Here is a 26,921-nt window from a genome sequence, read left to right as displayed (position 1 = left end):
TACCAGACCCTCCCGAGACACCCGTTAAACACTAGCAAATAATGCAGGGTTTACCCATCGCTTGCCTTTGGTGCTCTTGGTTTTAAACTGGAGAGCCTTGATTTGTGTCTCCGCAAAGGGTCGGAGAGTTGCCATGCTAATAGTCACAGGTCAAAAACTGACCATCAGGTCTAACTAGTCGGCGTCTGATGGAAAGCCACAATGCATCATGTAGTGTTTTATTACAGCTCGTGCTTTCACAGCAAAGCCTGAATGCTTTGCACAATTTTATCTTCTTTTGCTTGGCCAGTCACCAGAATATTATCTGGTGACATAAACATAAAAGGCAGGATGATTTTCTCATCAAATTTGATTCTTTGTGTGTGTGCTTATGATCATTGCAAAAAACCCCAAGAAACTCTGATGCACAGACATCCCCTTCAGTGGTGAAATAACTTTATCAAACTGTCACAGTTTCAAATGTTCAATGAAGTCATTCATTTTTTTTTGTTTATTTATTAAAGTAGCTAGACACAGACCATATGAAATTTCCTAAATAAAATAGTTTGTTGCGAAGTGAATTTCTCCAGATGAATCAGTTTGTTTGTATGCAAAGCACTACTCTCGACAAACTCTGCTGAAAGCAATACATGACTCATTCTAACTATTCCAAGCTATGCATGACTCATGTTGAACAACGGAGTCAGAAGGTCATTTGTTCTTATGTCTCTGTAAAAGTATTTGGACTCCGTATACGTCCAGAGCAAAAGGAAACCCTTATGAAAATCGTCCAGCCCTTTGGGGGAAGCCTAAATCTTCCCCCAGATGAATGCACAGCTCACTGGAGGCAATGGTCACATCCTAGATTTTGACCAAAGGCATTTTCTTCTGAAATGAAGCGGGAGGTTTAGCTTGAATGTTATCCTATTATCCGGTATCATAATCTGCTTACGATTTACCAGTTTTGAACTTCCGCATGCTGGCATGTGATGTTTACCTTCAGGAATGATAATTAATAGACAGTGTCCATCTCTGAGAAAGTCATTTTGCACTTTAGAGGGACACCAAGCCCAGTGTTTGAGGTGCAGCTCTTGCTAGACTCTTATTCTGCCCTCTGCGTAAGCTGGAATTTGGTAACTTTTACCTAAAAGCCCTTACATTACTCTGCCTGTATGGCAAGAAGACAGGTGGAGACGTATAACATTAGAAGTAAAAGCATTAACTGAAGGGGTCTATGGCCATATTCATAAAAGAGACAAAGAAGATCATAAGATTTAATTTGTGTGAGCGTATGTGTATGTAGGTATATGTGTGTATATATATATATATATATATATAGATAGATATATCTGTCTAAGAATTTGAAACCAGGCATAGACGAAGATTTGTTTTCATACTACATTATGATACAGAGGTGGGCAGAAAATGCCTAGTTAATTACTGCTAAATATTTTAAGTTTCAAAGTTCTCCTTTTCTCTTTGAGATTTTCTCTCTTATCTCTTCTCTTTGTCCATCTTCCATCTACTCACCCTTTTTCTGAGCATTGCCATTTTCAAATCATTTGAATAATGCCAGTGATATTAAATTGAGCTTTTGCTCTAAGTGTTGTTTCTTCTGCTCACATTTGGATGACAAAGGCATATTTAAAGTTACTTAAGTAACACTGCTACTAAAGTAACTGCATTATATATGGCATTCATGGTAATGTGTTTATTGCTGCATCAAGTGCTTCTAAGGCAATAATTATGACTGCTCTTTAAGTCTGCATTGGCTAGCCTTTCTAGAAAGGTATTTGATCATTTCATAGAGTGTTACTTTGCTGTACAGGAAGCGATTGTTATTGCCCCTTTTTAGCTAATATGCATTGTTTTAAAACTCAGGTTAATGTAGGCCTCTTGAGAGGTTTATATAAAGCAGCTGTGTTTTTTGGCTCCTACGGATTCCCTAAATGTTATGAAAATGATTTAAATTAAATTAAATTAAATTAAGTTAAATTAAATAAAGTACCAAGCATATCCTGGAAATACACTCCAGTATGATACAACCTGTGACTTCAGAATTATTTTGGAGAAGGGATTCGAGAAACCAGTATAAATCCAGGGAATCAGTGGAAGTGTAGACAAAGGAATGTGTCACAAGACAGCAATGCTGAGCACAGGCTGTGAGCACTAGATATTTCTGAACTAGACCAATGACTAAAAAACCCTGGCCTTTCTATATTTTAAAAGGTATCATGCTGTTTTTTAAAATTTCAGAATTGTTAATCTTTTTTTAAATTAAGTTCTATTGAGTTCTTACAGTTAAAAAGCTGGAAGAATGAAGGATGATTTTTCTCTGGTTTTTTTTTTTTTTTTTTTTTTTAATTAATTTGCTTGCTTTGTGAAAGATTAAACTTTTTTTTCTTGGGGAAAAAACCCGTTCAGATTTGTGATAATTCTGTGGTGCTTGTACAAACAACATCAAATTGCACTGCTTGGAGTCTTATAAGCCTACAGACAGAAACCCAGTGTGCTCTCTGGGACAAGAGAACATTCACCGAGTTTTCAAATATTCAGGAAAATCTTGCTTAGACCATGTGATAGAGGTACCCTATTAATGTGTGGGATACATGGAAGAAACATAACTGTCTAAACTAACGAAATGGAAGAGCTAGAAAATTAGAGCCACCAGAATGTGTTTTCTGGCAAGACTGTATAAAACACTGTCAAGACCTACCACATCTTCAGTGGGAAACCTGGCAGATGAGAGAATCCCAAATCTATTATAATTCAGGCAGGGTACTCAGATAGCCAGTCAATCCGTCAGGCCGCCAAGGAGAAAAATAAATGTTTTGCTGATGGCAAAGGAATTGTGGTTTTTAACTACATCAGTACTGAAATTCTGAATGAAAGAACAGGCTTTATTGAAACAAAAAAAGTATGAAATGTTTCGTGTGATGTGTCTTGACAAGGCATTTGAGCAGTATTCAACACTCAAATTATTGCAGAAAGAATTGGGTAATTCAAGAGACCTCAACAAGGGAAATATTGAGGGAACTGTCATCTCTGCTGAAGCAGAATGGAGTAGACACTCCCATTTTTAAAAAGATTGTCTGATTATTAGATTTTTCTTATAATGCCTTCTCAGCTGCTTTTTAAATTCATTTTTAAAGTCTTTAAGACCATCCAAAAGTGGGAACTCCAGAATCTCACTTCATTGTGTTCTTCACTGCCACTCTGAAGTGCTTTAAAAGGTGACATAGGGGCAACACAGCCTATAATGACTAATGCTTGGCTGTCTCCTCTAGCTTCCTACGCTCATACATTATTCCGTTTTTAGTTTCTCCCTGTATTGCCCATTGGTGTGGTTACTTTACTGGCAGGAGTTTATTATTATAAAAAGGCTATAGGGATGACTATTGTATCTCACATTATCAGCAAAGAAGTGATTGCTCTTTTCAGCTTCTGCTGAAGGAAAAAGCCGCAGATGAATGAACAATAAAAAAAGATTTGTTTCTAGTGCCTATTTATAACACCAGGAGTTTTGAATTTTGCTCAGGCCCTGGGATTTTGGGGACTGATATTAAGTACATTTGAAAATTACCAGGTGCAGACTGAGGTATTGGGTTGCTGTAACTTCCATCATAATCTTCCCTACAGTTGGGTGTGAGTGCAGGATGGGTAGAAGAGAGTAGAGCATCCAGAGAAACTCTTCAGAAACCTGAGTTAGAAATCCAAGTATCCATTGTAATCCTCCCTAACTCTTAGTTCTGGTCTTGACCACTGCTGGCCAATTTCTATGGAAGGCTGGGCATATTCTGTGACACTAGATCCCAAATTCTGTGAAGGGGTGCAGAAATGTGTTCTTGTCTGTTAAATAGACCTTCCTTATCCACATGCCTGGCATGGGTCCGTACCACCAACTCCAAACAGCAGGAGAAGTAAGGTATTGCAGCAGAACTGAAGTAGGCATGAGCATTGGACTACACCAGTTCATTAAATTCCTTCTTTCAGAGGGCATTTAGAGTTTGCATGGAGAGGGAGGAGGGTTTGCACACAGCAGCATGGACCCACCCTGTGCCTACCTGCAGTTCTGTACTATCATTCTGCCATGCCTGGTGATGTGGCCCAGACATTTCCAATTATTCCACCTGAAAGCAATTGTCCTTGCAGAAAGATCAGAAAAAGCGTACGCTGGAGAGATTCAGTTATTGAGCTCAGCCTCCTGCTGAGCCAGTACTCTTTAATTTGGAATTATCAGAAAAGATGCAACTCCAACATGAATTCTTGTCTTTAAAATACTAAAGTGAGCAAGAAATCACAGCCTTTAAGTGTTCAAGGCTCTTTAATGATGGTGAAGGTCAAAGACAAAGTGCAGATGTGTGGAATTGAGGAGGTGTCAGAAACTAATGTAATTCTTATTTCCACTGAAGTAAGTGGACTGAAGCTTAGAGTGGAAGAAGTGGGGAGAATGGAGACAGGCTATTCAGTACTGCAAGGAGAAGGAGGGACTGCAATCAACAGTAGCACAAAGGACATTTCCAAGCATCGCTCCATCATTTTACAGTATCTCACAAAGCACAAGGATGCTCCTGCCCTTATGGCAGCAATTAGAGGGAATACAGAAAAGGGAAGTGTAGCTTTTGGAGAAAGGGACTTTGTGATACGATGGTGCTGGGACGAGCAATTTCTCTTTGATTACCAGCTCCAGCTGGGAGAGAGGTGGAAGAGAGGGAAGCAGGTGGGTCCTGAGAGAGTCCACCTGGAGGAGGCTATAGAAAGGAAGCTGTGCTGTAGTACAAGTCCTAGAATTATGGGGAGGGTAGAAAGTGAAAAGTTAATGTGTCTTTGTTTAAGAGCCTTAGCTTGTACTGTGATCTTGCAGGGTTTTTTGAATTAACAATAGAAAGTGTATTTGTGAAAGGTGCTGGTTGCTGCATTGAGCTCTTCCTGGAGTAAACATTGCACTAGCTCACGCTATAGCAAAAAAAAAAAAAAAAAAAAGACTTTAACAAGTTCTTACTACCTGTTTGGGTAATGCAGCTCTGTTTGTGCTCAGTTAAAAGGAAACTTTAAAGGTAGAAATTTTGTATTCTTTATGTATGGCAATCTCAGACACAGCATAACTGGATGTTTCTAGGGTTTTTTTGCTAAATCACTGATGCCAGTGATCCTGGACTTGTTGTGTGGCTAGAAACCAATATAATTTGCAAGTACATGAATTCAGTAATTGTGCAAATTAACTGATGAATTCTTGAGTCTTTTGTCTTCTAAAAATCAAGCAGTGAGATAATATATTGGCAGGAGGGAAAGGGAGAAATTCATTTGCAGAGGCTTGCTATGCTCAAGATAGATCTCCGCAAAGCTTGGGAAAATAGCTTTCTGTGGCTCTGCTGAGTTCCTGTTTAATTACTTAGCTAGATATGACCTTGTACAACTTCTATAATACAAGGCACTAGGAGATCTTTTGTGGTAAACAGAGCCCATAATAACACTATTCTCTAATCTCTGTTTCTCTAGCTGATGCCCCCCTTTAAAAAACTACGTATATCCCTGAAGCACCTAATTGAGAAATGGCTTTGTGGGGGGATAAAAACGTCTGATAATTACACAGGAACAGCGTTACTTGTCTTTTTATTGTTACATACAAATACTGTTATCGGAAGACTCCTTTCTAGTCGTGTGTCCTTTGGGTTGGCAGTTATACGTTTGGTCACTGGAAGGAAACGCCTAAGAGGTTGAACAGAGTGATGTTACTTGGTTGTATTTTTCATACACTTTAGGAGGTGTGTAACTGTTCATTTGCAGTTTTCTTGCGTGCACCTGGGAATCTGCTGCGTATGAAAGTATTGCCAAGGGACGTGGGTGTGCGTGGCACCTTGGGAGAGCCTAACGGAGAGTCTGTATAACTCTGCGAAGTGAACCTACGCTGTTTGCAGCAAGAAATGCTAAGAACTGAGGGAACTGGAGAAGTAGCGATGTGGCATAATGCAGTGGATTGTACTGTGATGAGAAATTGTTTAATTACAAGCACTGCTTTATACGTTTCTCTTGTTTTGGTTTTGAAAGCACTGTATAAATAAATATTTTATTTTATATTGGTGATGCTGATGTTTTAAACTTGCATTGCAGGGGACAGGATGGAATGAGTTTTGAGGTGCATGGGTGCATGACAACATAAATGTGGACTGTGGGGTTTTTTTTTATTTGGGTTTTTTTGCGGGGGGGACGGGTTGTGTAATTTTTGGTGCTAAATATACCTGTAATATGCAGTTCAGGAAAGAAAGGAGATGGCCCAAATTCTGCAAGTTTTTGTCGAACAGCATACAGAGCCTGTGCTAATCCTTCTAGCTATCAGAGCCATTCATACTTCCACCCTTATGGTACTCTTACAGGAGAAGCACAACCTGCCCCTAAATCTCACGGTGCCTCCACGTGTCAGAAACAGCCTCTCACCTGCCGTGAAAATGCAACCCTCTCTGAGCAGCTGGCCACAGCCGCTGCTTAAAAATGCATGGCAATACTTTGACATCACTTAAATATCAGCCTCTTAAATATCGTCTCCCTTTGCTATTTTTGCCTTTCAAGCGAAGAAGCTGCTCTGCCTTGAGGGGTGAAGGCAGGCCCACTGGTTCTTAATTGCCCCCTTCCCCAAGTGACTTGGGAGATCGTTCTCTAACTGGCTGCAATCATCCTTTACTGTAAACTAACCAAAGTACACTCTGATTTCGGTGTTATGTTCATTAGCAAGCATCCTGTTTTGAATGTTAATGTATTCTGGGAATGTCCAGTCTATACGAATGGACCGATTTGTGTAGCAAGTGTTTCTGAAATACCCCGAGGAACAAACCTGTACTGGGTAACTGATTTGAAATGAAACCCCCAATGTTAAGGACAGAATATCAATGGATGGTCGAGTTGCAGAGCGGATTTACGTGTGAACATCATCTAAAAGGCAGATAAACTTTTTATTGTCCCCAAAAGAGCGCTTGATGGGAAGCTTGGTTCTGAGCCTGTGCCTGCAAAAGATTTCTCCATGTGGTCAGTGTTTGTGGCGTGATTTCTTGTTTGAGGTGAAGAGGGGATTTATCCCGTGAGTGGCACGATTGGTGGTTTTGCGATGGAAGTGGGCTGCTAATTTAGCACTGGAGGAATGTGGGAAGAATGAAAGCTTCCCTTCATACCTTAACTCAAACATAATCCATGAAAAGAAGACTCACCACACATTCCTTTAAAAAAAAATTTAAAAAAAAACCATGTCTGAATCCTAGAAGATGCTTTCTGTTGTTATTTTCAAGATATTCAGCAGCATGGACTGCTCGCTTTTCAGATGGGTAAATGTGTGCAGCATATAAAAGTGATGCTGAATGCCTTTAACAGCTACAGTTCTGCTATCCAGGTCCTGCTCAAGCCCCTGGATCTGGAGTTTTCTGCCGTGTCTCCTATAATGAGCAATGAAGCATGGCTGCTCTGCCAAGCACAGGTGGAAAGGTTTGCATAGTAATGTTGTCAATTGCTGGATAATAAAGGAGGTGACTTGGGTTTTTTCTGCCTAGTGAGATTATTCCAGTCAAAAAGTATGATTTGAATTTCCAAGTGACTCTGTGTGGACACTCTTCTTATAGTAATAGGGGCTTTTTAACCAGCGTAGAATAATAGACTTCCTTAGTGGAGCAAACCACATCAGAAAAAGACGCTCTCAAAAATGTGCAGGCAGAAAGCTATTGCTGCAAAACTTGTTCCACAATTGCCTTTTCAGTTAATTTCCTCTTATATACAAGCCCCTTCTCAGAGCATTTTACCATATATTTCCGGAGAGAGAGCTCTTGATCGCTGAGCTTGTGCACAGCGCTCAGATCTCAAGACCCTAGGCACTTGGAGTGCCTGGTGCTAGAAATCAGCCCTGATGAGCATTCATATGCCTGGTTTGGCTAATAGAATTACCCAGACTGTTCTGATGTGCAAAATTGTCTTCATTGTATATGAGACTACTGCTTTTGCTGGGTATTTTGATACCTCTCTTAATGATCTGGATGAGGAGGCAGATGAATACAGAATTGTAGAAATGGAAGTAAGAATTTAGAAACAAAATAGAAATCTGCATTTAAAACCAAAAGGCTTGCTTATTGCTCATGAAAGCACTGGGCTATTGACAGGAAAAAGCCCGCTAGAATAAAGGCTTGAGAATGTGATGTTGCATGCTTAGGAACTTCAATTAATCTCTGAATATGACGATTCCCACATGTGGAAAATTGCAAGGAAATAACTGTCATGCTATTGAGTTCTGTCTATTCTTTCCAAGTTGCACACATCTTTGAAAATTACTCTGAACAAATCTAATGGTGTCCCTGGATACTACAGACTATGAAAATAAGTTTAAAAGAGCCCCTGAAGAATAGTCTGTGGGCTTTTCACCATATCAGGTGGTTATGTCATTTGCTGAAGTGTAGGTTATGCTTCTATCGTGTCACTGGTAACTTTAAAAGCTTATCTGCTAGTCTGCTAATGAAAATTATCCTGCTAATTCTTGTAAATCAAAATATGACTATAACTTTTCCAGGGTTTTCTCCCTTCATCTTTTTCTGTTCTTTTTAAATATAGAGACAGTCATGTGAGATTTAAAAAGGCACCCATCTTCTCTTGTTCTGTCTACTTTTCAGAAACAGTGAAAGAATACAGAAAATGCCTATAAATGGTATTGTATATAGATGTCACATACGTACATGTGTTTGTCTGTATGTGCATAGGGAAAATCAAAGTAATCCAGTGTAAAACGTGTGGTGTTATCTAAAAATTCAGATATCTCAGCAGCAAACTTGTTCCAGACACAGAGATCCTATTATTTAGTTTAAAGAAAGATCTCCATTATGCGTGGTATAAAAAGTCTCCTTTGTTACCCAGGTGCTCTGGGTGAAGCCCTTGAACAGAACCTATAGAAGCAAGAGGCAGCCAGTACATTCACTTTCTGCATTACCGTATGAGGCCATGCCTATGTATCAATGTATATACACATCCGAGAATGTGTTTCTGGATGTATGTGGGTAAACAGACTTTTAAAGTAATCTCAGGTTATGGTTTCTATATCTGCTAGCTATACTTGCGCACCTGCAGCCTTTACTAGGAAAGCTTTTTCAAGCTTTGCCTCTTTTTAAATACCCACTTGCACATACATCTATCTGGGATGGTATCCCCCAGTTCTTGTCTTACCTTCACATCGTTGACGTTCATCCTTGTTCCCTCCTTCCCAACGAAGATGTCATCTATGTCGACCAGAATGTACCTATCCAAGGACAGCGTGAGCTTCTTCCCCGACAGGAAAGAAATGGCATCAATAAAGATCAGTTTGTGCAACCAGAAGGTCAGGTTGTTTCCAAAAAGGACTCTCTGGATCCCGTCATGAAGCCCCAAGTCTTGGATGACGGTGGCATACAAAGCAGCCTTTGGCAATGCCGCGGGGGGCAGTCTGGAGGTCTGCAGTTCGGTTAAAAGCACAGGTTGATAGGTGGAATGGTTAAACTGGAAAACTGTCCAGTCTTCGCCGGGCAGCGGACCTTTCTCAACCCTTGGTGCTTTGGTAATGTGCAGCAGGGGAGACTGAGGGTTTACCACACAGTCTTTGAGGGCTACATTATTGTAAAGATGTAATGGCAGTCCTTTCAGTTTTGTACTTGGGGAGCTGTTCTCATTGGCTTTATGAAAACCAATTATGCTAACACTGTATTCCACACAGTATTTTTCCAGAAGCTCTCTATTCCATGAGTCCATGGATACATACTTTAAAATATTCTCATATATAATAATGGTGTATTTTCCTCTTCCATTGTCTGTGAGGGGGGGAATATCCCCCTTAGCTGGTGCAATGACCATGTGGTACTGAAATCTGCTGGACTCGAGGATGGCTATGATGTCTTGCCCCAGCTGGGAGTACTGGCTTTCCACGAACAGGAGGACAGTGGGATCAGTTTTAGATGGATCAATTGGCTTAGCCGTTTTCAGCTCCGCGGACCTATATGGTAGAAGCTTGAGGTCTTCACACTCAGCTTCTCCGGTGCTTTCCACGAGGGCCATTTCCTGCTTGTAGCCGGTGTAAAGGTAATAGGCAGAAATGACAATACTTGCCAAGCAGAAGGTCGCTAGGAGAATGACCAGCGTTCTGAAACTTCTGCGGAGCTTCACGATTAGATTCATCTTTCGCAGGACTTCCGACTTCCGTTGGACTTGCTGCTTTTTTGGTGTTCTTTCCTAAAGTGCCATCGGAATGAGGAGATGCAGAGGTGCCGATTCCCCTCCCGAGACGTTCATGTGACCATTGCAGTGCATTTATGAAGCTGTCGGGGAGGTTATAAAGCTGTTGGAGCGGGAAGTCAAAGGATTCGGAAAGCTAAACTGAAAGAGGTTTTCTCGGAATGCAGCAGCTGCCAATAATCAATGAAGAGGACTCTTAACATTATCTGCAACAAGAAGTAAAAGAAGAGTAAATAAAATAAAATCCATAAAGCAATTAAAAACACATGTTAATAAAGACAGTGATTGATACTGGTAATTTGAGTTGAGGGAAGTTTAAGAACAGTTCAAGGAGCACTCACTGTCACTTGCTTTCTTGATGGATTAAGATAAGCCGTGTTAAACAGCTCTCCCATGTTCTTAGGGCATAAAAATAAAGTCTAAACATAACTTTTTGAGGACATGTATCTCTTCATTTATGGGCATTTCTTATCTAAAATGATTCATTGCTATTGCAAATGGGAACGACTGAAGATTGCGGGACAAAATTAGGACCAAGTAAATGTTTGTTAAATATCGGGCCATGTTCCCTGTCAAACTCAAACTATGTAACTGTTTTGAAAGGGGTAACAAATTCTGTGCTGGACTGTGAAACCAAAGTGAAAGACATGAGAGGACTTTGAGGAAAGGCTTGTAGGACTTTCCTCTCCGGTTTCCATTCTGGACCTGGAGTGATCAGTACTTTACAGTCCGTTTAAGGACTGTCTGGAATGACAAAGATTGTGCATGGATTTTCCAAGCGACCGAGCACGCTACTAAAAGTGCAGAGTGCAGCTGTGCGTGCCTCTGCCTCCATCAGGGACGAAAGGGAGGTGGTACGTAGCATGAAAAGGAGCACAAGGGAGGTGCTGGGTGGGCACGCAGGTGTGCCTCCTGGGCCATGATGCCTCCAGCTGAAGGACTGGGGCTTTGGTCTGCCCCGGCTGCGCTGTATGGCAGGAGTGCTAGGTGCTTAAACCCGACTGCCTGGCCGGCTCTGAAGCCCTTGTGCAATTCCGGGTAGTTCTACTTAAATTCATGAAAAATTACCATTGATAACACTAAACCGTGTGGCTCGGAGGCAGTTAAAACTAACTGAATAAATAGCCCATGCTGCTCTATGGATTTAAATAGGAATGAATATCTTTCTGAATTATTTATATTGTTTAGCTGTTGGAACAATATGAGACTAAACAACGGATGATTTTTGAACTGCAAGGAAGAAACACTCTTTCCAGGAAGATACTTGTCAGTTGATGTGTCCTCCTCCATTAGCTCAAATTACACTTTTGAGTTTAATTCTGAAAACCATTCATTCATCTTAAGCTTTGCACCTAAAACTGGAAAATGCTTGTAAGAAATGTATTGAAGAAATTTGTCTAGTATATTTTATGACTCTGGTATACAGTTCTAAGGAACCTCTTGATTTTGTCAGTTCAGGATCTTAAAAACGCAAGTGAAGAGTTTTACTTTTGTTTCAGATGCCTTGTATACCACTCTTCTAGTATTAGAGTACTCTACTGCTTTGGGGAGCTTATCAAGCAATGAACAGAATGCTGAAGTAATTGTGAATTAATAGGTCTGCTTGCTTGTGAGAGGCTTGTTGCTGCTCTCGGTTTAGAGAGGGGGAGTTGTTTCTGAGGCCATTTGTGACTTTGCCAGGTTCAGATTTTTCTGTGTTTTACTTTTCTCAGTTGGAAGGTTGCTAGGAGATTTTGTACCCCTGTATTGTGGGCTACTCCATCAGTGACCCTGCTGTGTGTCACGCAGCAGTTGGCCAAAAGGTGAGCAAGGTGGGTAGTTTATCCACGGACAGAAGTGAACAGAAATGAGAAAAGTGTTCTGTATTTAGTAATGTCTTAGAAGAAATAAAAAAAGAAATCACAGCTATCATTAGGAAATTAAAATCAACCTGATAATTGTCAGAGTATTTGCCCCCCCTTTGGTGCTTCCCTTCTTCTGCAGTTCTGTCTGCTTGCCGGGATCTCGCTTCTTATTAAACCTCCAATTAAGATTTTATCAAAAGATAAAACCGGATCAAGCGAAGCATCCTCTGCGAGGCCGCGTTCCAGTTTTGGTGACGTTGATGAGTCACTCAGCCTGACTCTAAGGGTTTATCAGATCAGGAGAATCTGCTCTCCGTGGGAAGGGCAGCCTCGCTGGGTGGGTAATCTGCCTACAAAACAACTAATTGCAACAAGCCTTGGTTTTGTTAGCGTGAGATAGGCAGGTATCTTGGAAACAATAATTAAACCCCCCCCTCTTGGACTCTGCATCCTCTGCTTGCTTTCAGCACTAGAGGGCAATATTTTCTTGCTTTTTAGCAGACAGCACCTGCTCTCACCTCGACTCACAGAGCAGCCAGCCCTGCCTGCAGGCACGCTCTTTCCAGAAGGGTCTCAGAAATCCTCAAGGCGGGTGAAACACCCTCATTAAGACTCTTATGTTTAAAAATAATTAAAAAACAGGACTTCTGCTCTAAGAAACCTGCCACTAAATCACACTCAATGCTTACCAGATATCTCAGCCTACACCTGTAGCACAAGGGAACAGCATGCAAGGAGACCTAAAATTGCACATTTTTTTCCTCACCGTTCTGTCCCGCTGGATGTCCCAGGCAGTGGTACTGCAAGCTGTCAAAATAATACACTTCATGAGCCAGACCTTTGCTGCTACTATTGCGTGTATCACTAAAATATGAGAAGCCCCTGACTTTACACTAGCCAAAACAAAAACATGGTTTTCATCCCAAGTTATTTGATCCAAATAGCATTGGTAAAACCTTTTCCAGTTAAAATATTAGTAATCAGATTTTATGTAAACTAGTATATCTTTTGTATGCGGATGTTATAACAACTGCAAGTATTCACACTTATCTAGATGTCTAAATATTAGAACTGATAAGGAATTTAAACTTGCATGTGGAAACCTGGCATTGGAGCTGATCTTCTTAGTTTGCGCATTGTGTTTGAACCGCTCTGTTGAACTGATTATACCGTTTAGTAAAAAAAAAAATAGTGTGAAGTAATTAAAGTTCATGAAAATAAATCAGCTATATTAGCCATTAGTGGGACATTTTCCAAGGCATAATTGGAAGTTAAGTGCCGTTTGTGCCTTTGAAACTCTCCCCCTTAAAGTTCAACAGCTTTATATTCGCTCAGAAATTCAAATATCTTTGGAGTATTTCTGTGCTATATTAATTTGAAAAACACGGAAATAGGCCGTATTTCATAATTAGCATTACTAAGGTAGTTTCATTTCAGAAACCAGTCTTTGAGGTCCTGTGTTCCTGCGGTCACTGGTCACTATTCATTGACTCTTTAGGGGTAAAGCCGAAAGCTGGGTACATTTGATCAAGGAATCAAGATTACGTTCATCCAGAGTTAGTCCTTCAGTAGATCCTCAATCTCATGTTCAGCTGACTTCCCAGACATGGGGCCTTTCCCCAGATAGAGCAGAACTCTGCAATATAACACTGTTGTGATGCCATAGCTGTCTGCAGGAACTGTAATTTTTCTTTAATTCAGGCAGCCAAAGAAAAACAGAGGCTTAAAAATTGCTGCCTCCTTGCTAAATAATACTTCTTGCTTCCCCATAAAAATGCATTTGATTGATGATTAAGGCATACTGATTTTGAAGATGATTGATTGGGAGATTAGGACCCAACTATTTAAAACCGATAGCACAATAGTGAAGAGAAACAGCCTCTTATTAATACCATGTGTTAACATTGCATCAGGAATTAAAGCTGATTCTCTCATGATCCAGTTCCTATGTGCAGACCTTCCCACAAGGCTTGGTGATTTAACAAGCATCCTGACCAAATTAGGTGTAACTAATCAGTGGGGGGAATACAGATGTTGCAGAAGGCAGTTACATAATGCGAAGGTAGCTGTTAATTGCTAACGAGGGAGAGCTGAAATAATGAAGTTATTGCCTGGGTAAATAGGGAAAACTCCATTAAGAGCGAGAGTTGCTGTCTTCTATTATCTACCAGGAGAAAGAGATGATGAGCGAGCAGTTTGGCTCCGGCAAGAGGCCAGTGGTGAGTACTTGGTGCCGGCCTGACCAAAGGACACGGGAGCACGGCTTGTAAGCGCTTGTCCTTTCCTTACCTCTCCTTGGAAGTAGGCTAAGGATCCGTGATCTAGTTCAGCATTATGGAAAGAGGAGGCATTGATGTTAAGCAAACAGTTGTGTCTATCCACCCTACGGATTGAGCTAATGGGCTTCGCATCTGCAGCAGGTTAAGAGCACGTTGATGAGTAGAGGAGCAGGACGCTTGTATCACGGCAATACAGTTGTTTCTAGTCTCCTGTCTGCGCCGGAGTCCAAGGTTGTGTGGAATAGCACGGGTAATTCATCTGGAGGCAGGCCAGAGGTTTCCTCTCATCTTATTCCAGCATAAATCAGAAGTCAGAATGTCTTTATTTTCTATATATAAAACTTCCCTTTAGGCTAAAAAATTAATGTAAACTCTTTCCTCTTCTCCTTCCTTTCTAAGCTTGTATGACTCCTGCCATTTATTAGCAGCCCAATGATCCATGATACCTACTTGCTACTCCTTACATATGACTGTTCATTCAATACAGAAACAAGCAACCTGATTTGAGTGAAAAATGACTCCTGTTGACCATTAGCAAAAGTTCAGGGTTTCTATTCACTGTAGAGGAAAACACAGCTCTTTTTCTCAGAAAAGTTTCCGAGAGACTTTTTTACTGAGCTCAGGAAACTTAGGTGCTTCTTGACAGTAACTTTTGCCTTTTTCAAGCTTAACAGAGTTGCAATGTGTTTCGTGTTTATAAATGTGGCTTTGCTCGTGAGGGATGCTGATGCCAGCTGCTCATAGCTTACCAAAAAGTTTTAGAGAACTCTTTTACCTAGGATAAGGACAGCTTCTCAGCTGCTAAAAGCTGTCGCCCGTCTTCTAACTTTGTTCTAACTCTCATAATTTGAGCGGAGAGGCTGCTCAGCACTTTCACCTCTTTTGTTTGTTTTCAATGCATAATCATCTGTAAGTTAAAACACCAATTTTTCAGTTTTTTCAGCAATTTGATCAGTCTATAGCGCACGTATAATCTTGTGTGATTCCAGAAAGCTAAATGATGCAGAAGTTGAAGTCGATAATCAATGAATATAAAGCAAAGCGTTTGAAATACCTCAACTTGTGCACTCAATGAAAGCTGGCACAATCTTGTGAATGAAACAATACTTGGAAGCCAGCTATTTGACTCTTTTTATTTCAATCTCTTTGGCTTTAAACTTTTCCAGATGATTTCAGAACTTGGAGCTTTGAAGAAACAAAGAAGGCTCCCTGGTGGAAAGGTGGCAAAAGGCATATTTGGAGATAGGTTTTAAACGTGTACATATTCTCAGACATGTGTTCACATATGTACACCCCCCCACCTCTTACTATGTATATAAGAGAGTTGGGAAACGTGGTGTAAATGTACCTAGGAAGTCTGTAAACTCTTTGCTCTTGATAAACTGATAACATCTGATTGCTGCAGATAGATTTGTGCAAATCTAACAGTTTGTCTCGCTCCAGGACCACCAAAGGGGATCTGTTTTTTATAATGGTTAGTATTGTCAAGTGTGATTTGAAGTATATTAACGGAGTGGTTTTCTTTATTTTCAGTGTTTTACTTGCCTTTTGACTGAGTAGGGGAATTGTGATTAGAGAAAGCCTTGTAACAATTTTTATTCCTTAAAACGCTTCTGAAGGTATGCAAATAGCCACCATTGACTCGCCACAAGTCCCACTTTCTTGAACACGTACAATAGATGTACCGTCGTAACAGCATGTAAGCAGACATATTTTGTTCTCATTAATTCATGTGATCTGAAGTTGCTGACTCACCAAGTGTTTTTTTTTTTCTTATTGATGCGTTTAGGCAGGTAATTATAACCTCTGCTAATGAGACCCCTCCCCCAAGATATTCTACATGAATCAGTGGGACGCTTTTACAAATGTGAACTAATGAGTCTATAAGGAAGGTATTGCTCTTTCTGCGAATCCTCCCTCATGGAATTGTTGCCTCCTTTGATTCTCCAGCACATATGCAAGACTTCACATTGCTTAACTCGTGGTAGGAATTTCTTCTAAGACTTAACCAGACCACACTTCTGGTGAATGTTGCCTGATGTTCAGCTTTAATGGGTCAGATGAAAAAAGAGTTAACTTCTAACAGTCCCACGGTCATTTGGACCACCCAGAAATGCACATAAATGTCCCATCTGTGATGTTTCAGTGACATTTCTTCCAATTGTCACAACTGATCAGTCTCTAACATGTCAGCATTTTTGAATATAAGTAGTTGTAATATTTCCTCAGAAATCACCGACTGCTTATTTTTCTTGAGTGTCAAGTGTATAAGCTCCTAGAAATCAGTGATAATTTAAGTATAGTCTTAGGAGGGCCATGCACAAAGACAGAACCTATATATATATTTCTTGTTTCTTGACACAGTGGCTCTAGTCACCATCGCAACGGGTAGGTGTTAATGACCACATTAACCTTTTGTGCAGCTCCATATGTGGCAAAAATGTTGCGTAGTGATATCAAAATACATCACTTTATCAAACTATACCAAAATATACATAACACTTTGATGTCATCAGACAAAACATCTTAGTTTTGTGGCCAGACTTACTTTTTTGTTTTAAATTTATTTTATCTTCTCAATGCCGTTTCCAATATACGTGTCCATCTTGCCTGAGTGGTGGTACTAAGATCTATCGCTTTTTACCAGTAACTCACCAAAAATTCAAAAAAGCTAAACAGCATTACTCTTGGGTACAGGCCTGACTTTTTCGAGGTCATTTGGTAGACCCATGGCTGAGCTGGAAGCCACTTGCTGTTGCGTAATGCCCTTCAACAGGTATGTGTCTTTACAACCACCATGACACCTGTAGAAAAGTGACTGAACTACCAAGGATGAAAAGAAGGTTTTCGGAGATGATCTGAACGTCAGAAGCTTATTGCTTAAGCCATGATGACAGAGCCAAAATGTCAATGCAGAAAGTTATGGCTGAAAACACAGCAGAGATTCCATGGTACAAAGTTGTGTGTGACCTACAGGATCGAGTCCTTAGGGCTGATGCTTTGCTTTCCCGGTGGGATTAATGGAGAGTGCAGGTGTAATGAACGTCTTATGATTGCCCCTTTTGAATGAAGCTGGTGAATAAAAGCAGGCTTCACATGTTTTCCTGAGGCAGCCTGCAAAACATTCCTCCTGACTTGATGCAACAAATCTTCTGATCTCACTTGGTTAATGGCTCTTCATCACTTTTCAATTCATAGTTTAATGCTTCAATGGAAGCCAATTTGAATTCATTTAACTTTTCAAATAAAACTTTTGTGAGATGCTGTATCAGATGTTTTATTACAGTCCATCTATTCTGGTACTGTTTTCTACTTTTATAAGGCTGTCAATTAGCTATCCAGTTTCAATAGAATGATTTGTGTTGTGAATTCAGTTGAGAGACAATATTTGTGCAATATAATGGCTGCCTAACTATAACTCCTTAAAGTCAATCAATGCAATAGTCGAACTCTGTACATCTTGTTTGATGATATATGAAAGCTAAGGCACAAAAAAAAATTAAATCTTTTTATAGTTCTATTAGCATCTAAATAACTGCAGATTTTCTTTATCTATTTTGAAAATTTACCAAGGATTACAGATTTGCTGGATAGCTATTGAAACTTTACTTTTTGGAGATTTCTCACATACAAAAAAGTGTAAAAGCTCTCTTTTTAATGAAAAGGCCCTTTGCCTACAAGACATAGTCACAGGCTCTGGAATAGCTTATTAGAAGCTAAACTCTTTGGTCTTTATACTTTTTTTTGTAGTAGCTAACGGTTTCCCACACTTTCTGTTTTCCTATTGCTTTTATGGGACCTAAAAATGTTAGCCACCATACGAGATAATTAAAATGTCTCCACCCTTATATCAATGACAAGATATTTCACTGAATAACATGTTTTGTGGTGTCTGTATCCTGTCACAGGGACTAGTTGTGAGAAAGTCTGATGCGGTCACATCTGTGCTAGGACTTAAAAGGAGGCCACTAACTTATTTCAGAGAGACTACTGCTGTCACATAGTCGTGATCTATTACTACTGCAAAGGAAGTCTATTTAAATCCAGATAACAAAGATTTTGTACCTAAATCCTTAGAACAGCACGTTTACCACATGAAATTTAAACAGGGGTTTATTCTGAGTTTACTCAAGCTCGGTTCCAGCCAGCCAGAGACTGTTTCCAAGCTCTGGGTACATTAGCTCTCATTGTAACAGCTTCCCTGTATTTATTCTTTCAGTAAATTCTACTGGAGTCCCCTCTTCCCATCTTCGTCCTCGTTGGCTGAAGGGTTTTGTTGTTATTGAGAGGATTTGGTAGAAAAATGGGTAGAATACACGGTGAGTGAGTTTGGTCCCTGCTGGGACCTCTGATCAGAGTAGGTGTGTGGGCTAGAGCATCATCTAAGCCATCAGCACTGGTGACAACCTGGCAGGTATTAGCCAGCAAATAGTGCTAATGGCATGTAGAAGCTTTCAAGTGAAGTAAGGTGAACAAAGCGAATGAAGACAGGGTGACCCTCCACATGCCTCTTTGTGCGTGTGTGTCTGTGTGTGCTTCTTGGACTTCCAGTCGGCATTGTTCTAGAGAAAAATTCAGTCGCTTCCACCTTGCTCATAAAATACTTGCATTTATCACTGCTTTATTACATGACAGTTTGGGGGCAGGAAGTTAAGTTTAGAATCTCTCTCCTGTCTTTTTCATATATATTTAAATTGCATAAGTTAGAGTCTTAGTCCTAGACCAGGTTCCAGGCAGTCCTTCAGAAAATTCTGGGTCTTATTACCAGTTCTTTAAAACTGGAAAGATCAGCTTTTTGTGGCAACCAGCTATGGCTGCACATGTTGTCAGTAAAACTAATCTAGACGGAGAAACTTCATCGTGTACTAAAAATACTACAATACCCAAGAGATGATATCTCGGTTCGATGTATTTAAGTATTTCAGAAAATGCCAAGCAGACAAGATAGTCCAATGAAGTTTTATGGAAGATATTAATACTAATTCAACTTCTTTTTATCTTGAAATGATTGGTTGTCTATTGTTTGCCTATCAAGAGGAAAAATGCCTAGTGGTGAGAGGATAAGGCAGGGAGCCGAAACTTTGAGTTCTGTCTCTTTCTGCCACCAACATCATGTATTGCCCTCTGGAGGCCACTGATTTTTTTCAGTACTTCAGTTTTCCTGTCTGCGTTGTGGAAATAATACCCTTTTCTACCTTTACACGGGCATTAGCTGTAAAATGTTCTAAGATGATTCATGTTAGGTTCAAATGTATATAGCATGGATACGGCAAACAGTGCATTTAAGAAAGCCAGTGCAAAATTCATACTTTCATGTGCAGTCAAATGTATTTGCAGTGCTTGCTTCCTTTTTCTTCTTATTCTTCATACCCTGGTTAAATTTCTTTCTGTTTATTTCTGCCACTGTTTTATGGGGTTTCTCTGAGAAAAGCCACTTTGTCAGTCAAGTGCAAGATCTCTTTTGAGATTTCTGGTGTGTCATCTGTGACCCATAGGCACTGTTTTCCTTTTGGTTCAAAATAAAAACAAATGTTTCCTCTCAAAAGATCTATTCTTTGTTTTGTCTAGATAAAGTTCAATTTAGAAATGCCACTAGTAGGATAAGGGTTCTACTTGGGAATTCAAGGGATTTTTTTTGTTGAGTCACGGTAAGCTCAGAGACTGGAACTAGAACTAATACCATTAGAGCTATGTGATAGAAGAGCGAGGCTTTGATTAACCTGTTGCTTTCGTGAAAAATCTCTGCTTATTGAACTACTGAGGCATTAACTTATTTTTGGAAATGTGGGGTGGAATAAAAAAAAAACAAAAAACCCAACTTGTTGTCAAAATCTTTTTGAACATACTGCCCCTACACCAGGCTGGAATTAGTTACGTTTCTTTACACTCCTATTCTCTCCTGTGCACTGGGGGCACAACTGTACTAGGTTTTCTAATGTGCATCTCCTGGATGCATCTTGGAAGAGGAAATCCAGCCTGGCTTTCCGGTTTATGGAAAGGGCTTACAAGCCAACAAAATGATGTCTCATTAGTTGACACAATGATACATTGTAATCCATAAAGGTCTGTTTTAGACAGTACATACATAGATATTTAATTTTCTGCCTGAATGGAAATATTTTCCATGGAGGAGAAAGCCTTTTCGGAGGTACTTTTAGTTAAAAAATCTGAAGATGCAGAATGACTGCTGCTGATTCATGCTGGCACGTGGAGCTTGCTCCAAAGCTGATGAAGAGTTCGTCTTATGGGAGTCTGAGAGTGTCAAGTGTTTTGAGGCATGCACTGCTGGCTCCGCTTGTCATGCGGACAGTATGTACCACAGAGATCTCTTGATCTTTAATTGTGATTTTTTTTCAGGTACAAATTATAGTAACATGTGCTCCTGCAGGTAATTTTGAAATAATAAGGTATGGGGAAACAAGACTCAGTTGATGTTGTGTTAGAAGATGTAGTTCCAGAATCACTGCTTTTCAGTTACTAATGAGATAGACCTTAAGAAGGAGGAATGGTCGCTCTATCAATTCAAAACAAACCGCAGTTGCTAACAGTAGTTACTGGCTTGTACAGTGCCCTGTGCAGGAAAGGATTGCACACGATTTGTGCATGCATGGTTCCACCCTTAACAGTGCAATAGTAGGAGGGCAGAATAGCGAAACCATTTAAAATGACACAACAAATACAGTTTATTGACTAGTAATGAATAAAAATGGCCTAGTCCATTATACCAGCTATTTAGGTAGGTAGAGTGCATGTAGTCTGGCAAAAGTATTAAGGGAGATGGCCCTGCTTTTGTTTAAATTTAAAAAAAAAAACAACCCAAACCTATGAGAACTTTAAAATCAGAAGTGACCAGTAAGTGTACTTTCTGTATCTTACCCAGGAGCCTAAATGCTACTGTGCCTTCCTCTCATTCCAAAAATTTCTCTGTGACTCACTGATCACCTGTCCTCCCCTCCGGTGGTTTAGGGGGTGATAAATGTCCCGGTGCCAGAGAATAAATTCAAAGAATACCCTGTGGCTCTGGAACTTGCACTCTGGCCGCCTTCTTGCAAAATATGGTCCCATGCAAAAGGAAAGGTTGTGGGATAAAATGTTCCCTGAAACTAGAACATAGAGGTGGGTGCATATTTCATGACAGACTGTTTTAACTTTCCAAACAGTCGCTTCTTTTATGGCCAGCAGCTACTATTAATTATTTATCAGAACACTTATTTATACACTAAAAGCTAAGTGCAATCCTTTCAGTGGAAGCCTGGCAGAGTGTGGGTTGAAATAAGTAGCTGTGGATAGTCCTTCAGGAGGATAAGTTTCGTGCTCAGTTCTGCTCAGGGAAGAGCCTGTTCACATTATTCTGTCTGCTGTGTGTCTGATCATGATATATACGTATGGGAGATTAAACCCCAGCCATTAGTAGAACTCTATAGCTGTAGATGCATCAGCCCTGAGCATTAGCTGGGCGTGTGTTTCTCAGTGCTCTTGCGGGCCGTGACAGGATGGCAGATGCTCCTCTCGTCCCGCGGCCGCGTAAGGACTAACTCTGAACTTGCAAGGTTGTCCTAGCCGAAATTCTGCAACAGCAGCCTTGGGCGCAAAAGCATGCGCTCTCGAAGTTTAGCCGTACCATGGTTTGGGACAAATGCATCGGCAGCTATACGTGTACAGTTTTGAAATTGCTGTCTGCATTATGCTGTCTGTTTTGGGGCTGTGCTGTGGAATACCTTGTCTTAGCATGTTTTGGGGAAGAACCGAAACTTGCATGGTAGCCTCCATGTGACATGCTGAAGCAGGGAAAACAAAGACTTCCTTAGGTCGTGAAAAGCAAAGCAGAGATTCAGCAGGTTTTCCCTTGGCCGGGCTAAGTAAGACGAGTACAGTTCTTATTTCATCAGCTTCCAAGGAAGAAGAGGGAACTCCTTTCTTTTTGCTTCTTTTCTCATGGAAGAAGCCCACCCAGCCCTGGCTTGTACTTGTGTATTTGCCCTGGCTCTGCAAAACCCATCCTTGCAGCAGAGGAGGGAGGATTAGTTTGCTCCACTTGCCCGCACTTGGGGAAAGCGGTTGTGACCCTTCCTGCAGCTAGAGGGGAGGAAATAGGTTTAAATACTTCTCTGCTCCTTTCAGAATTGTGTTTAAATCATCTCATCACAATACATTACTTCTGCCAATGTGCCAATGTGTTTTCTTCATCAAATACTGACGTGGTTTCTACACTGTTGTGCTGTTGCCATGTGATTCTGGTGGCATTACTATTTAGATAAAATAGTATTAGTTTTCTATAGTAACTATTAATTTCAGAAGAATCTGTGATTTCATTGTAATTATTACTGACAGTCATTGTAATAAATGTTTTGGATTGATGTGCATGGTTTTCATTTTCTTCCAGCACCTGATTTTTTTTTTTAATAGCTCAATTTTTCTAATTTAAATGTTGACATAGATGGAAAATAAATTCTGTATTTGTATCCAGCACTCTTCTGGGTGGCTTGCACTTCTTGAGGGGCATGGCTTTAACATCTCAATAGGAGAAGCAGACTTGTTGCTGTGATATGAGCATTCTTCAGCCTTTCTCAAAATATGAGATAGGACACTTTAACTTAATGCTCCAAGCAATTTCCAGCACTGAGACCCTCCTTCTCCCATAGTCCAGCCCCTCAGCCTGCTTTAATGGTCCTCAACTGCATCCCAGGCCTGAGAATAAGGGATCTGCTAAACTGCCACCTTACACTGTCCTCCTTAATCCTTGCAAATTGTTTCAGACCCAAGCTCCCCTCACCTTGGAAAGCTTGGAGAGCCCTTGGCTCGTTTTAAGCTCAGTACCCTGTTCCTGAAATGATTCCACCGGCTGGGGAAATTGCAGCTTTCTGCACAATTCCGAGTTATCCTTTCCTTCAGCCACCCAGGCCCCAGCTTGAAATGCTTTGCTGCTCTTAGCCCAGGGTTTGCTTTGTTAAGAAAAGCCCATTTTGCAGGTATGGAAAGCAGTTTCTTGATGCACCTAAGAAACAGAGGCATTATGAAAGCTTTACAAAGCAAACACTTGATGGAAGCAAACATCAGTGGATACATACAGCTGAAGCTCAGCCAGCCCTATGGTCACAGAAGCAGTCAAATCAAAATTGATTGTGGGCTAAATCAGAAAGATTTGGAACAGAAATGTCTTTTTTTTTTTTTTTTTTTTTTTTGTAAGAGGTCATGATATTCTTTCCCTTACTGCTTGTAGAAAAATAAAATGAGAAACAAAACTTTTTCTGGTGGCATATAGTTAAATGTAGTTTTTTGTTTATCTAACTGAAAACTCAGTCACAACTACTAGCAACTCATCAGCGTTTTCTTTGATCAGTGTTGCCCTGGGTTTGCAATATGTGGCCATGTTTTCCTTAAAGTATCTCATTATACCTCTGAGAATTCCTGTACTGTAAGCCTTCAAAAAAAAAAATCAAAAAAAAAATCTTTACTGTTAGCATATTTTTCTCCCACTCATACTGAATGATAGTTGAACTTTGGAAAAGCTTATGATTCCCTGCTTGCTGCCACATCAGCTAAGTTTAATCAGTGCCATGACAAAGAGCAATATAGCAGATATCACAACCTCTTAACATCCGTAAAGTTTTAATAGGACTTCCAGAACTTTATAATGCGAGTTAACAGGGTTTTCAGACTGCAATGGAAGTATATGTGGGGGCATATATATATATATGTGTGTGTGTGTGTGTGTGAGTGCAAGTGATCAGTCACTCAAGCATCCTGCTCTGTGCTTAAATCTAACCCTTTGGATTTGATTTACTCCAATAAAATGAAAGTTAGAGGAGCATTTCTCCAGCCTCACAGAAAACAGTGGTGTCCACAGGACATTAAGATACTCCTGCTTTCATTTGAGGCTTTCAGACATTAGGCATTTATTATGAATCAAAAAAAAAAAATGGCCATGTTCTGAGGAAATAGCACAAAACCTAATACATGATCTTAAACTTCTGCACAGAGCGATGCCATTAGGAACATCTAATCTAATTGAGCAGATCATATTATTTGAATTGATAGGATTCAGAAGAAAACTGGAAGCTAAGAATTTCCTTAGTTAAATGCAACTTGGCATTTCCCCCCCTCCTTTAGAGCAGCATTTTAGAAAGCGAGTCACACAGTGCAGCTTGGCTGATGGTAAAATGTGCACGATCAAAGTATGCAGACATGATGGGGCAAGACAGTGAAGCACCTGGCGACATTGCCAACTATTTAAACTTTACGAACAAGGAGATTCTGCTATTCTTACACAAGCTGAAAATCCTATATCGGTAGGTTCATAACTAAAACCTACTGAAGAAACGGGGTGAAAATGACTTGTTTCTGTTTTTATCTTTTGCTCTGGTAACATTCAGGTAGAAAAGGCAGAATAACCTGCTACACGGGGTAGGCCAGATCCTGCAGCATTTATTCACAGGGAGGGAGGGTCCAATCCATGTGATTAAGAGCTGCAGAAGTTAGTAAAAAATTACATGGTACATTCCTTGGGGGAAAAGAGGACTTAATGAGTGTGGCTTTTGTATGTATGTGAGGTTACATTAGTGTAGTGCTTGTAGGAAGAGACTTATTCACCTCTAAACATTTCTCCTTTGAGTGTTTATTCCCAGCAGTAATGACTTGGAGCCAGTATGTCAGCTGTAAGATAAAAACGCTGGGCTGCTGCTGTGCTCCGACTCTGTGGTCGTCTGAAGAGCAAACACTGATTTCTTCAGTTTACCTCTTGCTACCTGAAACAATCCTTGCTTCCACGCTATGAATGATCATACTGTTTTTAAAAAAACCAAATGTTGCCGACTGATGTTTGGCTATCAAACCGCTGGAAGAGAGCAGATCTGCGGGTCTTGGCTTCCTCACAGGACAATTACTCTTACTTTAAATAGTGCCTGTCTACTTTATAGCCACGGAAAGCTTTTGCATTGTCATTTTAATCCACTAGTTTTGCTTAACTTGGCTAGATGGTAGCAAATAAAAGCAAAGTATAGGAAGTAGACCAAAGAAGAATTGCAACCTTATCCCCCTTTTTCCTCACATAACTTCCCATGCTCTAACTTCTGTGGTCTTTCACATATTTAGTCAGACAACTGTTTCCCCTCGGAGGGCGCGCATCCGTTTACATCAAGGGCGCTTGCATGCAAACATGGCAAAGACTGTGTCAAACTTTCAAATAATCCTTTGAATGCCAGGCTTTAGGCAGCTTTCTGAAGTACTTACTATACGTAATTAGGTTCTAGGCAAAGCATTTCACACACCCTGTGGGTATTTATACCTGGCCAGGAACTGTTTTCCTGTCTCTGAGTACAGGCACCGTCTATATAGTCGTATGAATATATAGCCAGAAGTATAGGTTAACGTAGCAATATGCGCAGAAGCTGAACAATAGCTTACCTAGAGAAGAATTTCTCTTCCTAGTGTGCAGGAAAGAGACATCTGCTATTCAAATCTCTTCACATGGCTCCAGGTAAACTAGGGAGAGTTTTCAATTGAAAGCAGCTGTCTGAGCGGCATCCCGGGAAGGTTCCTCTTGCTCCAGCCCCAGTAACTGAACTCTACCGGCACAGTCACATCTCATTTATACACAGACTGTCCTTTTCAAAACAAGCAGCCAGCTGGAATGATTCGAACCTCTGTTCAGCACACCGTTAAAAACGCAGCTTCCTTCTCGGACATGGGGATTACACCGGGGAGCAGGCAGGCTACAGCAAAAAGGCTGCGAGAACTATTTAATCACCCGAATACCAGCTGCTCCCGTTACTAGCGCCGGTGCTGCCGCTGTGCCTCCTGTTTGCTGTAGTCAGCCTCCCTCTCCCTCATATCTACAGGAGTATCGAGGCGGCTTTGCAGGGTGGTGATTGGCAGAAGCGGCCAATTCCTCCAGCTAATCAACCCCCAGACTTTCAAGGACTCGGAGCCGCTCTGATGTCATTCGAACCGAGGGGGGATGCTTCACACGAGGACGCGGCGATGGAGGCTCGTTCGGAGATGAGCTGCATTCCTCTCCCACCGCCGTGATTGATTAGATGCTCCGGGAGGATTTGCATAATCTGTCATTGTGCGGTTGGACCACCTCCCCTCCTGCCTGCCCGCCCGCCCAAAATGCGGGAGGAAAATGCCACTTTCAGCTTCTGGTTTTACACCTGGAGTCTGCAACCGAAAGCCTGGGGAAAAGGAAAAGTTGAAAGAGTCATTTTCCAGCAGGAGAATGCTTGAGCCCCCAGCCCCCCCCACCATCCCCAGATGCCAAAGAAGGCTCAAGAAAATCGCAATACTAGAAGACTTTTTGGTTCCTACTCTTGTTAGGTCACTGATAAGATCACCCGCTACAACAAAAGGTGGGTTTTAATGCATCACCAAAATCAAGCAGAGGTCACCCAGCAAGTTGGTTACAAATGATCTCCCTGACACCACCTCTGGGTGGATGCGAGTAAACATGCGGCGCTCAGAGGTGCAAAGTATTTTCCTACTGTATGCGATATCAATTCCACCTATTTGTTGCATAATTTCATATTAAAATCCTTTATCTCATCCAGCTAGAGATGAAACCTACCTCCATAGCCAAGAAACACGATTGTTATGAGAC

General features: G+C 40.8%; 1 protein-coding gene across 3 annotated transcripts in view; it reads right to left on the bottom strand.

Moving 5' to 3' along the window:
* Window positions 1-26,487, bottom strand: part of NDST4 (N-deacetylase and N-sulfotransferase 4) — a 107,996-nt gene extending 81,509 nt beyond the window's left edge. For 2 of the 3 annotated variants that reach the window (XM_030023305.2, XM_030023314.2), the window contains exons 1-2: window positions 25,730-26,485; window positions 9,166-10,409 (exon numbers count right to left, since the gene is read on the bottom strand). In XM_030023305.2, the coding sequence (XP_029879165.1) occupies window positions 9,166-10,146 (981 nt within the window). In that variant the 5' untranslated portion in view covers window positions 10,147-10,409; window positions 25,730-26,485. Of the gene's footprint in view, window positions 1-9,165; window positions 10,410-25,729 lie in introns of all 3 variants that reach the window. The other variant, XM_030023322.2, reaches the window with a different exon arrangement.
* Between the last annotated feature and the right edge of the window lie 434 nt (window positions 26,488-26,921).

Source organism: Aquila chrysaetos, chromosome 1, assembly GCF_900496995.4.
Source record: "Aquila chrysaetos chrysaetos chromosome 1, bAquChr1.4, whole genome shotgun sequence".
NCBI classification, from domain to species: Eukaryota; Metazoa; Chordata; class Aves; order Accipitriformes; family Accipitridae; genus Aquila; species Aquila chrysaetos.
The sequence above is the reverse complement of the archived record's forward strand: the minus strand, read 5'-3'. Positions and strand labels throughout refer to the sequence as shown.